This window comes from Macrotis lagotis, chromosome 1, assembly GCF_037893015.1.
Source record: "Macrotis lagotis isolate mMagLag1 chromosome 1, bilby.v1.9.chrom.fasta, whole genome shotgun sequence".
NCBI classification, from domain to species: Eukaryota; Metazoa; Chordata; class Mammalia; order Peramelemorphia; family Peramelidae; genus Macrotis; species Macrotis lagotis.
Genome location: NC_133658.1, coordinates 487,132,427 through 487,145,934, shown reverse-complemented (window position 1 = coordinate 487,145,934; position 13,508 = coordinate 487,132,427). Strand labels below are relative to the sequence as shown.

Below are 13,508 nucleotides of genomic sequence, written 5' to 3'. Positions count from 1 at the left end.
AGGGAAGGTATAAGAATTAAGAAGAGCTGGGGAAGGTTTTCTGTAGAAAGTAAGATTTTAGTTGGAGAGACTTCCAGGTATGGGGGTCAGCCAGAGGAAATATCCAGTCAAGAGATGGAGAGTCTTGCTCCTGAAATAGCCAGGAGTTTCATTGCCACAAAGAGTCTTGTCAGGGAATAAGGGGTAAGAAGAATAAGGGAAAGGTAGGAGAGGGCTGAGTTATGAAGGGCTTTGAATGCCAAAGCATTTTGTATTTATTCCTGAAAGCAATAAGGAAGCCACTAGAGTTTATTGAGTGGGGATGGGGAATGTTTGGGAAAATTTTTAAGAAAATCACTTTAGTGGTTGAAGGGATGGAATGCTTTAGACATTTACTAGCAGTTTGATGCTAAGCAAGTCACTTAACCCTGTTGATTTCAGTCTCTCATCTGTAAAATGAGCTGGAGAAGGAAATGGCAAACCACTTGAGTATCTTTACCAAGAAAACCCTAGATGGAGTTATAACAAGTCAGACACAACTGAAAAATGACTGAACAATAACAAACTTTAAAGGATTTGGTTAACTTCATATATCACTACTATTATGGGAATATAATATTTAAACCAGATAAGTTTACAATGCAGTATTGGTAAGACTTACTCAAGTCTTTTATATTTCACCTTGGTTTTGTCCTATCCCAGTCCAAACCTGATCCTCCTCTGAATTCTGAGCTCAATCACTGCTGCTGATGGGAGCAACTATCTGCTTCAATGGACACTGTCCACTGAGTGCTGTCATATTCAATGACATCCAAATCTTTTAAATTCATAAGGTAACATCCTTAACACATCTTTTTTTTAAGGTTTTTTTTTTTTGCAAGGCAATGGGGTTAAGTGGCTTGCCCAAGGCCACACAGCTAGGTAATTACTGTCTGAGGTTGGATTTGAACTCAGGTACTCCTGACTCCAGGGCCAGTGCTCTATCCACTGCGTCACCTAGCCGCCCCAACACATCTATCTTAAAATTGATTCTCGATTACTTCTCCTTGAAAGTAAATATAAAAGAAGCATCCTCAATTGAGGCTTAGGTTTGTTTAGGAGGACATGTGCTCATGGCCCCTAGGAAGCTGGGTTGGAGATAAAGGCAATAGTCCCTTCCCCACTCAACTCGAAGAGTTTATAAAAGTTGACAGCTAGGAAAAAAAAAGCAGACCCCAAACCTTAGTTTCATTTAAGATACACTCCCTCCTTTCTCTTTCTCAGAATCCTTGACTTTAGCAATTAGGGACAGGAAAATAAGGTCAGCTGAGGGTGCCATAATGCCAAGTAATTTCAACCACTACCATATTTGTATATAAGGGCTACCCTCATTGGGACACAAGCTTCTTGAGATCAGGATCTGTTTTTTGTCTTTGTATCCCTTTAATTACATCTTTGTTGACTTTATGTTTAAAAAAGCACTTATTCTACATAAGTGCACAGGCTAAATGTTTATTCCCTTGTCTTTTCCCCCTTAAGTGACTGGTACAGGTACAGAGCTAAATATTTTACAATTATCTCATTTGATCCTCATAACAATCTTGGAAAGATAGGTTTTATTATTATCCCTATTTTATAGTTGAGGAAACTGAGACAGAAGTTAAGTGACTTGCCCAGAGACACAAAGCTAGCAAGAATCCGGGTTCATATTTGAACTCAGGTCTTAACTCTAATCTAGACTCCTTGTTCTGATCCCCCTTCTTCCCAAGTCAAAATGGCATCAAGATTCATAAGCATATCTTTATTTAATTTCATTTAGCTCCACTGTCTTGGTATGGCAAGATGAATGGATGCTGAAACTACTGAAGCTCTGCTTGAAACTGGGAAATAAGGCCTGAGCTACAGAAGTTGATAATTTCTGTTCTCTACTACTTGAACTTGCAGGAGTTGGGGGTTTGTGGCTTTTTGTGGTTTAGAAGTGGTTAATTATTCTCTGCCTTAAAAAACAACAAAAACACCTAAGAAACCAGATGTGTGTTTTTTATTCATGCAGGCAAGAGACACTCTCAACCACCTCTGAGTCTGTGCTCTACAATTTGTCTTAGAGAATTGCCTGAGAGTTAAGGGTTAAGTAACTTGACTAAGGCAGGCTCAGAATGCTCCTATCAGTGAGGGAACTAAACCCAAATCTTCTTACTTTTTAGGCTGTTCCATTATGTCATGGGTTTTTACTACATTAAATTTTACTTTTTGAAATCCAAGCTAATAATCTCAGAGATTCACTACTTCTTGGAGATTGGGTATAAAGACTTCAGGAATGAATCAATGATTATTTCCCCTTCATTCTATCAGTTACAATTAAATAAGAGAGAGAGAGAGAGAGAGAGAGTGAGTGTGTGATTAGTGGCAACTTTATTCTCATCATTTTAGATCTAATAGCCATCTCTAGTTTCATGATGTATGTTGCTGCAATGATAATTTGTAGGTTCATTTGCCCTTTTAAAATGTTGATTTTAATTAAGAGAAAGAGCATGGTATAGTGGATAGAAGGTTGACCTTGAAGTCAGGAAAATCTGAGTTATGCTCAGAAATATTGGTTATGTGACTCTAGGCAACTCAACCTCTTAAATGTTCTAGGTCAGTGGTATCAAACTCAAACAGAAATAGAGATCACCAAGCCTTACATACACAAAGACCTCTGTGGTCACATATTGATTATTCACAATTATTATATTATCTGGTTGTCTTATTGGTCATATTTGGTTGTCTATCACTGGTCTATCAGTTGTAAAACATCTAGCTCTGAGTCCTAGTGCCACCAAAACTATATTAAAATTTAATCAAGAAATATTTAACAAAAGAAATAAAAATACAACACAAATATACTTTATGGGTTTCTTAAGTCAATATTCTATCAGCAGGATGCATTTCTATTTGAGTCTGATATCAGTACTCTAGGCAATTTATCTAGTTGTTAGTTGTAGAAAAGGTGCCAACCTACATTAATGGAGTTTTCTCACCTGTGAGTTCCCATTAACAGTGAACTTCAAAGGGAGTCCCTAATGAGTTTCTAAAAGAGTTCACTTTAATCTTGGGTAGCTCTTAAAATATTTTGTAAAGATTTAACCTCAGCAGAAGTAGTGTAGTACAGAGAAAAAGTCAAAGGACCTAGGTTTGAAGTTCCTCAGCTTCTGCAGGTCTCAACTTCCTAATCTATAAAATGATGAGGTTGGACTAGAGAACCTGAACACTCAGCCATGGACATCTTCTATAGCTAATTTAATTTTCTGTCTTGAGTGCCGCCCTTTGAGCCCAAGTCTGTTAATTGGTTCAATTTTTGTCCAGGACTAGCTACTGAGCTAGAGCTCTTCTTAGAGATTAGGGATAATCAGATTTTTAATCAGTCATCTAGTTTTACAGAACTGTATAACCTTTTTACTGTGAAGCAGCATGGTGTAAAGAGCTGGTTTTGGAGTGCAGACCTTATCTTCTTTACTGTGACCTGCCTAAAGTCTCAGTTGGCTCATGTAAAATTGGAATAAGGCACTGACCTCACAGAGCTGTTGTGAGGGTCAAACAGCTTAACACAAATTAAGCACTTTACTAACCTTTGATGTGTTATGTAAATGTCAACTGGTATGGTTATTAGTTCCAACTCCTGGTTTTGATTATAATTTGTATAATGATAATTTGCATGATCCTCCAGGGAAATTATAATAGCTTCGAAACAAAGTTTTTTACATACATAATAGGCAGAATACATCCTTTTTTTTTAAGGCTTTTGCAAGGCAATGCAGTTAAGTGGCTTGCCCAAGGCCACACAGCTAGGTAATTATTAAGTGTCTGAGACCGGATTTGAACCCAGGTACTCCTGACTCCACAGCTGGTGCTTTATCTACTGTACCACTTAGCTGCCCCCAGAATACATTCTTAAACTCATTCCTTTTGGCTATTTACAACAGATGACCAGGCCTCAGAAAAGATTGCAGGAAGAGACTTGAGCAACATGAGGAAATATGAATCCCAAATTAAGGATGTTGGCAAAACCTAGGTATGGAGACAGCTCAGGTTGTAGGGATCATGTCGAGAAAATAATTTTGGAATGTCCTGAAGGATGGTGGGGGATGAATGGGAATGAATTTGGTGATGGTGATTATTTAAAGAAAAAATATGAATCAATTCTTTTCCTTGAGTTGACACTTCAGGGTTTGTATATTTCATAGGTCTTGGAACTGCATTGTAACAAATTTTAAGAAAAAATTATCCAGTCTGTCAATTATCTAGATTTCTTTGTTTCTCCTTTTTCTACCTACTGTTATCCATTTTCCCCTCATCAATGGTACCCTTCCTAGAGGGGAAGAGAGGAAATGTCAGGAGTTAAAACACAAGTTGGCTTTGATGACAGCTTCTCATAGAAAACTGGGTAATGGAACAATTTTTTAAAATTACATCTCTTGATTACATTAAATTAAAAAGCTTTTGCACAGACAAAACCATTGTAACCAAGAGCAAAAGAAGTGTAGTAAACTGGGAAACAATGTTTACGACTAGTGTTTCTGACAAAGGACTCATCTCCAAAATATAAAGAGAATTGAGTCAAATTTTTTAAAAAAAGACAACTCATTCCCCAACTGACAAATGATCAAAGGATATGCAAAGGCAATTTACAGCTGAGGAAATCAAAGCAATCCATAGTCATATGAAAAAAATTGCTCTAAATCACTAATTATTAGAGAAATGCAAATTAAAACATCTCTGAGGTACCACCTCACACCTCTCAGACTGGCCAATATGACCAGAAAGGACAATGATCAATGTTGGAAGGAATGTGGGAAATCTGGGACACTAATACATTGTTGGTGGAGCCGTGAACTCATCCAACCTTTCCGGAGAGCAATTTGGAATTATGCCCAAAAGGCAACAAAAATGTGCATGCCCTTTAATCCAGCAATTCCACTACTGGGTCCATACCTTGAAGAGATGATGAAAAAGGGTAAAAATATCACCTGTACAAAAATGTTCATAGCAGCTCTCTTTGTGGTGGCAAAGAAATGGAAACTGAGGGAATGCCCATCAATTGGGGAATGGCTTAACAAATTGTGGTATATGTATGTGATGGAACACTACTGTTCTATTAGAAACCAGGAGGGATGGGAATTCAGGGAAGCCTGGAAGGATTTGCATGAACTGATGCTAAGCGAGATAAGCAGAACCAAAAGTACATTGTACACCCTAACAGCAACATGGGAGTGAAGATCAACCTTAATGGACTTGCTCATACCAACAAGGCATCAACCAGGCACAATTTTGGGATATCTGAGAGGGAGAATGCCATCTGTATCCTGAGAAAAAATTGTGGAGTTTGAACAAAGACCAAAGACTTTCTATGTACCTTTAATTTAATTAAGGGAAACAAGATTGGGGAAAAAACTGTAAAACTAAAAATAAACTTTTCTAAAATTAATAAAATTACATTTCATTAAGAACAAAAATCATTTTTCTCCTTTCCTCTTCTAACATTGAAAAAGAAGTCTTTAAAAAATATACAAAGGAAAACAAACTGATACATAATTCATATCTTTAAAAACTTTTATTCTCAGTATGGTTGATTCCTTGTTTGGTTCAGTTTTTATAACTTTTGAATGTTTTTAGTGTTATTGTTAAAGTATAAATTGTTTTGCTGACTTCACTATATATCAGGTAACTGGTAATTAAGGAGTAGAAGTCAGAAAGATTAGAACTAGAAAAATAAATGAGGATCAACTACTCAATTCTTTTCAGTAACACAATGATCCAAAATAAGCGCAAAAGGTTCATGAAGGAAAATGCTATCCATACCCACATAACGAACTGATGGACTGTAAAAGCAGATTGAAGCCTCACTTTATTCTTTTTTGTTTTTTTTTCTTTTGATGTTTCTTCTTTCACAACTGTGACTTAATATGGAAACAATTTAAATGATAACGTGTATAACCTATATAAAATTGCCTACCATTTTAGGAAGAGGGGAGGGCAAGGAGAAAAATGTAACTCAAAATCTTATAAATGCTAAAAATTGTCTTGCCACACAACAAAAGAGGGTAACTGCCAGTGTCAAAGGCTATGTCAGAAAGTCAAGAATGGAGATTTTATAAAAATTCATTGGATTTGGCAACTAAAGATAATTGATAATTTTGGAGAAAACGTTTCAGTTGTATGATGTGGTTTGAAGTCTGACTGTACAAGGTTTAAAAGACAGATTATTACTGAAAGTACTAAGATTCTAACTAGAATGATCAAAAAGATTTAAGTATGTGGACACCATCATAACAACCTGAAAAGTAACTAGCCAAAGAAAAAGATGTTAGGAGTGGGTCAGGCTTACAATGGCATTTTAAAAGATCATAATCCTCTTTTTAAAATGATTTTTTAAAATATCCCCTTCATTTCTGAATACATCTCTACTCTACCCTCTCCAGAGATCACAGAAACAATGAGGACATAAGAATGCTGATGAAATATGCTACCCACCTCACAATGGGAGTAGAGTAGCAAGCTTTAGTTGCTTAAGACAAAATTTGAAAACTGTAAACAGGAAGAAAGTCTTTTTTCTTATAAGCTAGACATAGAGAAGCCTATTCTCAAGGATGTAGGGCCCCCTCCCTGTAGGAAACAATGCTTTTGAACATTTAAAAAAAATCAGTTTATTTTTCCAGGCTTTCCAACTATATAACTGTCTACTAACATCAATCTTACACAAAATCATCCTGAAGAAAGCATTGGTTTTAGGTTTGAAGGCTAGGATGTTGTTTTTTTCATCATGGCTATCATTTTTCTATTGCTGAACATTATTTTAGGGAATAACAGCTCAGCTGTGGGGAAATCACTCTTTGCAAATCTGCAATGACCATCTACAAAAGGTCATCTTAGTTTCATCCACATTCCTCTACACCTTTTTGGACATTCATATTTATGAGAAAAGACCTTCCCAGTGTTGATTACATTGATGTCAGATCGCCTTTGTAAATGTCTTCAAAAGGGGCAGCTAGGTGGTGCAGTGGATAGAGCACTGGCCCTGAAGTCAGGAGGAACTGAGTTCAAATTCGGCCCCAGACACTTAATAATTGCCTAGCTGTGTGACCTTGGGCAAATCACTTAAGCCCATTGCCTAAAATAAAATAAAATTTAAAAAGAAAAAAGAATCACAACAAATATAAGGAGGATTCAGTTAATGAAGACCAGTGGTATTTAAAACACATTTTAATGGAAAAAACATGAAAAATATTTAAAGAAAGAGAGAATGCAATTAGGCCTTAATTGCTTTTTGTCCCATTGGTTTTAGATGCCACTGTACTACTAATTCACCTGTGGACTTGAGGCAAGTTTCTGACATCTGCTCTTCTGTTGGAAGTCCTTGTGGTAATTTTAATGGTTGGATTCTACAATATAAAAAAAAATAGCATTTAAAATGTTATAAAGTTATTTCGAAAAGTGATCAAAATTTTTTGGAAAAAGGTAATTAAAATTCCACAACAAACCTTATCAGATGCTTAACTACTTTCAGTTTTGCATTCACTGAAGGGATGTTCTTATGCACTTGTGGAATATGGGCCTGTGAAAAATAAATAAGTTTACAAACCCTGAAAGCCCTATAAAATTCATTTCACTTAAAAAATATCCAACATATTCATGAGAATAAAAACAAATATAAAAATCTGCACCTTAAAATTAGAAATAGGCTAAATTCAAAATAAGTTTAATAAAAAAAAAAGGTGTTTTACTTTTTCCAGTCCAAGAAGTTTTATGACTTTCTTTTCCCAATATGGTCTTCTTTGTACACTTTTAATTCTGGTGACAATGTGTAGCTTATGAGGGTGATGAGGATCCCCACCATATTTTTCATGAGCTTCAGGTGAAGGTTGAAATACCTGCAAGAACAGAATGGAAAAATTAATTATTTTCACGCACTGTAGAAGCCTTTTCGTACTCAGCCATCCACTCATCTCTCCAAAATAGACATTTTACTACCACTTCTATATGCTAGTTTCAAACCTCCCAGCCCAAATTTTTAATGTGAAAATAAAAAAATTAGCTGTTTTCAAATTTTTTCCTAAGTCACAGAGACATCAGTGGTTTTGATAGAAAGTAATCTGAAGTTATAAACAACTGTGATAATTTGTCCAGATATATGTGGGTTTGGGAATTTGATTCTCTACAGAAATGTCACAGATTTAAGATGACTGTGACGACTACCACCAAAGGAAAACAGATTAGATCACAATAGTGTTCAGAATGAGGAGAAATGGTGATTATTTTACTTAAATGGCCAGGTTTGATTGTTTCCATTTGCTTAATATTGATTTGCCTATAATCACACTAGTGTGTTAAATAGGTTCTTCCTTGGATTAAAAGTAGTCTTAGTTCCAACAATTACTAGCTGTGGAACCATCCTTTACCTTTTCTAAGTTTATTTCTTTATTAGTCAAATTGGTATTCTAATACTCATACAACATCAAAATGTTGTTATAAAGAAAGTCCTCTACAAACCACAAATAGGAGTCATTTATTACTATTATCATTATTTTCCAAGGAATTTATAATCTAGGATGGAATGACTTAAGAAAGCTAGGGGACAGCCTAACTGTTTAAGGAGCCAGGGAAGAAATTTATTTCTGGGACTTATTAAAAACAGATATTGGGAAAATGGCTCTCACCCCCGTTTCATGAATGATATACACTGTAAGAGCAATAAGACTTGGCAACATGTTTATTCTTTAATTGTTTACTGGATACCTTATGTGAATTGCTTACTGTTTCAGGGAAGGGGGGAGGAAAGGACTGATAGTCAAAACTTAAAACAAAACAAAACTTGACAGGTAAGTGGATATAGGGGTTGAGAGAGAGGTGAAGGTTGATGGCAAGGTAGTGAACTTGAGTGAATTCAGGGATGAATAGTACCATTAACAAAAATGGGTTTGGGGAGCTGTTTTAGACTAGTCTGAGATGCCTGTAGTACATCCAAATGGAGATGTCTGGTAGACAGCTGAAGATACAGGATTTGTATAAGGAAGAGAAAATGCCACTCAATATACAGACTTGAGATTCATTTGCCTAAAGTTAATTGAATCCATAGGAACTGAAGAAATCACCAAGATACTAATAAAGAAGAGATGGTCCAGGATTAAGTGTTATTATTGCAATTTCTTATCCTCTTGCCATAAAATACTGACTTGGACAAGGAATAACGTGTATTAACACCAAAATTCCAGGCATTACTTTATCTCTATCTTTACAATAACATTTATTCATATCATTTATCACATCATATAGCTCACTAATTTCACATAATCTTTTATATTAAAAAAAAAACCCTGGTAATATTTAAAATGTGAGCAAGTTAAAAACCAGATCAAACTTTTAAACAATGCTCTTACTTTGTCTGGAATCCTTGACTTGGTAAATTTATGACGAATCCAATCAGTTGAGGTGAGAGATTCTAGGCTTCTTGTCACATTCTGAAAGATGTTTAGATAATGTTAGTTTTTGAGTACTTGGGCCAGTGTAGAAATCTACTCTCTCACTAAATTTTTTTTTAAAAATCTAAGTTTGAACCACTTTTGCTTATGATTACTAAAAGTTTCACCCCTTCTTTCCTTTTAAGCATGATTATATTCCATTCTACCATAACAGGAGCAGAAAGATGCTTTTCTCATAACTTCTCCATATAAAGCTGTCTATAACATTCCATTCATTAATTTTCTTGTTGAGTTTATTTTTTATTTTTTGCATGGCAATAGGTTTAAGTGACTTGCCCACAGGTAATAATCTTTGTCTTCATTCTCTATATAGTTTATTTCCACAGATTCTCAGGATTTGGAATCAGGGTGACTGGAGATGGTGAGGCAATCAGGGTTAAGTGACTAGTCCAAGGTCACACAGGGAGTGAAGATCAAGTGTCTGAGGCTGGATTTGAATTCTAGTCCTCCTGACATCAAGGCCAGTGCTCTATCCACTGTGCTATCTAGCTACTCTTACACAGATAAGTATTAAGTGTTTGAGATCACATTTCAACTCAGGTCCTCCTGACTCTAGGGGTGGGCCTTTATCCACTGCATCTTTGTGAGTGTCTGCCTAATCCCATTTCTTTAAATAAACCATTGTTCTGTGCTGTTACTGCTACTAGTTCTCAGTAGTCATGACACAGTCTACGAAAAGTTCATTCATGTCCACTGTAATGCCTTTTTCTTGTTTGAGGATCTATGCTAATTTAGTGTCTGTACACACAAAACTTCACTTCCTATACTACCCTCTTATTTACATACTCACTCTTCTCATGTAGTTTGTTAAAATAAGTATAGACAACAGACAAGAGTAAAAGAGCAAACATATTTGACCTCAGGTTCAATCCACAGACATACTCTTCAGTTGGTTGAACTAAGAGTAATGTGTGAAATTTGTGAGTAGATTTAGGCTGAAGAAAACTTCCTAATAAAAACTGTCCAAAAGTGGTTGCTTTCAGGAGTAGGCTACTTGGTGAGAAATTTATAGAGGGGATGATTTCTCAAGTAACTTTCATATTCTAAGAATCTGTGAAAATAAGCTATATAGATCTGAGGAAGAAGATAAAGGGAACTGGTTTAAACCATGAGAACTATTTAAAAATATACATACCTGTACTCTACCTGGAGGGCTCTGGGTCACTAAGCGCAAAATCCCTGCCATTAGATATCAGCACTGATGATCTCACTCTCTGAAAAGCTGTAAGTAATTCCAAGGGACAAATTATTATCTGAAACTGAAAATTCTCTCATTACCAGTAAAGCATAATAGTTAAGTTTTGGTTATACATATAAGAGAAAATCAAGAGCTAGACTGGATTTTCTACATGTTTTATACAGAGCCAAATACATACTGATAAGAATCAAAACAGTAAAATTAATTTTGACAAAATGAATCACAGCTTAAATTATTCAGTAAAATTAGAAAATGATGTTCAAAATGTTTGAATTATGGTGGAACTTTCTTATATTTAATTATTTTGCATTTTTAAAAGTATTTATTCTGAACATACTTATGTATTTGTGGTCATCCTCTATTATAAGGTAAACTATTAGGAAGTAGAAATAATTTCATTTTTTGTATCCCCTGCAGCTGACACTGAATAGTACTTAACAGGATGTTTGTTGATTAACTGATAGAAGATAAAACAGTTGTATTTTTCTTCTATGGTTTTACCAATTAATTAGGGACACTATCACTTTTCAGTTTCATAACACTTAAAGCTTTTAGTAAACTTTTCATTTTGTAAAACTGTCATTTGTTCAAATGGTATTGTATGAATAGCTAGGTAGCACAGTGGATAGAGCACCGACCTTGGAGGCAGGATGACCTGAATTCAAGTTTGGCCCAGACAATTAATAATTGCCCAGCTGTGAGAGACTTTGGGCAAGTCACTTAACCATTGCCTAAAATAAATTAAAAATTAAAAAATGGTATTGTACAAAAAGAAATTTAATCAAAATCTTATTTGTGTCATTCGTTGTCATAAAATTATCAAATAGTAAAATGTCAGAGTTTATCCAACTTTCTTATTTTACATATGGTGAAAATGAGGCCAAAGTCTCCCAATCAATAGATTACAGAACTGTGACAAAAACACAGGTCACAGAGTCCCAGTCCAACAGTAGTATTTTTTCTGCATCACCCTGCCACTAGGAAATTAAAGGTCTCTCTACATTGATTTATCAAGCATTTTCTATGTAAATAACCATGCACAGTCAATGCAAATAAAAGTACTAGCAATGGGAAGACGGGAAAAGACACCAGAAAAGGCCTGCAGAAGGAACCAACTTGGAGGAGAGGAAGATGAGCATTCCACAGATCAGGTCAGCTCAGAAAAAAAGGTTCACAGGAAATGACAAACAAACTCAATAGGGTACAGAAATCTATCTTGCTCTAAGAGGAAAAAGGAAGGGAGAAGGATGAGAGAGAGGGGAGTATAGGGAGAGAAGGGAAGATCATGGGAGAAGGTAGTCAGATACAATACACTGTTGAAGAGGGACAGGGTGAAAGGAGAAGGAACGAGAGAGAGAAGAGAAGAGAAGAGAGAAGAGAAGAGAGAAGAGAAGAGAAGAGAGAAGCACTTCTTTAATGGAACCCATCTCAGAGACAGAACTGAAATTATCTGAACTATACTTTTTTTAATCTCAATTTATTGTTCTTGTGGTTTCTCTATTTTTATGGGGGGGGAGGGAGGATTGTTTACTTTTACAAGATTACTGTAGCAATGTGAAAGTAATTTTTTTAAAAAAAGCCTCCAGGAGATTAAATTATAAAATTCATGGAATTATGGTGGAACTTTCTTATACTTAATTATTTTGCATTTTTGGAGTGAATATAAAAAGGAAAGGTAGGTAGGGGGCCAAGTTATGATGGGTTTTAAAGTCCAATCAGAATTTTACAACTGATCCTGAAGATAACTTCCTGGACAAGTTATAATCATGTTCCCTAATTAAAGATCAAAATTCAACTTAAACAAATGAGCGTTTCTGATCAATTTTAATTGTTCCTGTGCTCATTAAGTTTTTCTGGGTATGTCATTATTTATTATGAAAGACCCACGATGATGTTTATCCTTCATTCTCGAAGACCATGACATAGGGGAGGCGATGTCATGACAAGTTGGTGGTCACAACGAGCACGTGAACTGGATTTGAGTGAGGGGGTGCTGTGCTAAGTCACCAGCCTCACTTTCTCTCCCAGAGCCATCTGGGTCGGGGGACCAGATGCGAATGTCCCTGGATGAGGGGCAATCAGACTCGCCCAAGGTCACGCGGCTGTAAGTGCACGAACTCCAGTCCTGCTGGCTCCATCGCACCACCTGGCTGCCCTGAAGCCCCATAGACGAACACAGAAGTTTAAGCCTGGGAAATTCTATTTGGGGCTTTCAATGCTTCCCCCGGAAGACCACAACTCAGTATTGGGGGGGGGGCCTGTAAAATAAACCCACTTCTGCGTTTGTGCTGCTAACCACCATTAGAGGCACCCGCGCTGGAAGGGCAGCTCGCCTTCCGGAGCTTCACCGGCCTGGGCCTCTTCCGGCCGTGTGACCCTGCTCGCCCCAGTTTGCTCCTCTACGACGAACGGGCAAGGAAATGGCAAGTCGCCTCTCGTCCCGGGGCGCAGGCGGAAGCAGGCGCCACAGGCCTCTCGCTCCCCGCGCTCCTGGGGGGGGGGCCTCTCCGGCCACGTGACTCCAGCGGGGGTCGCGCCAATGGCTGGTCCGTGGCCAATGGGAAAGCGGAGAGAGGCGCGGACCTTGCCCAGGCTGCGGTCAGGTGACTCGCCCCGGGCAGTGCCCGGCGCCCTTGGCCCCCGCCCCAGGTGGGATGCCAGGGGGTTCTCGGGGGCCTCCCCGCCCGTCCCACACTCACCAGCTCCTCCAGGCCACGGCGGCCTCCGGTTCCCGCCTCCGAGCTACGTCTTCAGGGGGCTGAACCGTGCCATGACCGCAGAGCTTCCCAGGAAGGTCCCCGTGCCGGCGGCTGCGTCACGCTGGAGGCTACGTCACG

General features: G+C 37.4%; 1 protein-coding gene across 2 annotated transcripts; it reads right to left on the bottom strand.

Moving 5' to 3' along the window:
* Positions 1–7,147: 7,147 nt before the first annotated feature.
* MRPL30 (mitochondrial ribosomal protein L30) lies at positions 7,148–13,501 on the bottom strand. Of its 2 annotated transcripts, none has more exons than XM_074213775.1 (6): positions 12,947–13,071; positions 10,609–10,695; positions 9,372–9,452; positions 7,719–7,865; positions 7,476–7,549; positions 7,148–7,376 (listed from the first exon to the last, which is right to left on the bottom strand). In XM_074213775.1, the coding sequence occupies exons 2-6, from the start codon at positions 10,657–10,659 to the stop codon at positions 7,244–7,246; spliced, it is 486 nt and encodes a 161-aa protein (XP_074069876.1). In that variant the 5' UTR covers positions 10,660–10,695; positions 12,947–13,071; the 3' UTR covers positions 7,148–7,243. The 2 variants fall into 2 exon arrangements, with proteins under 2 accessions (XP_074069876.1, XP_074069875.1); XM_074213774.1 differs by lacking the exon at positions 12,947–13,071 and adding an exon at positions 13,371–13,501 and having other exon boundaries at positions 7,151–7,376.
* Positions 13,502–13,508: the final 7 nt, after the last annotated feature.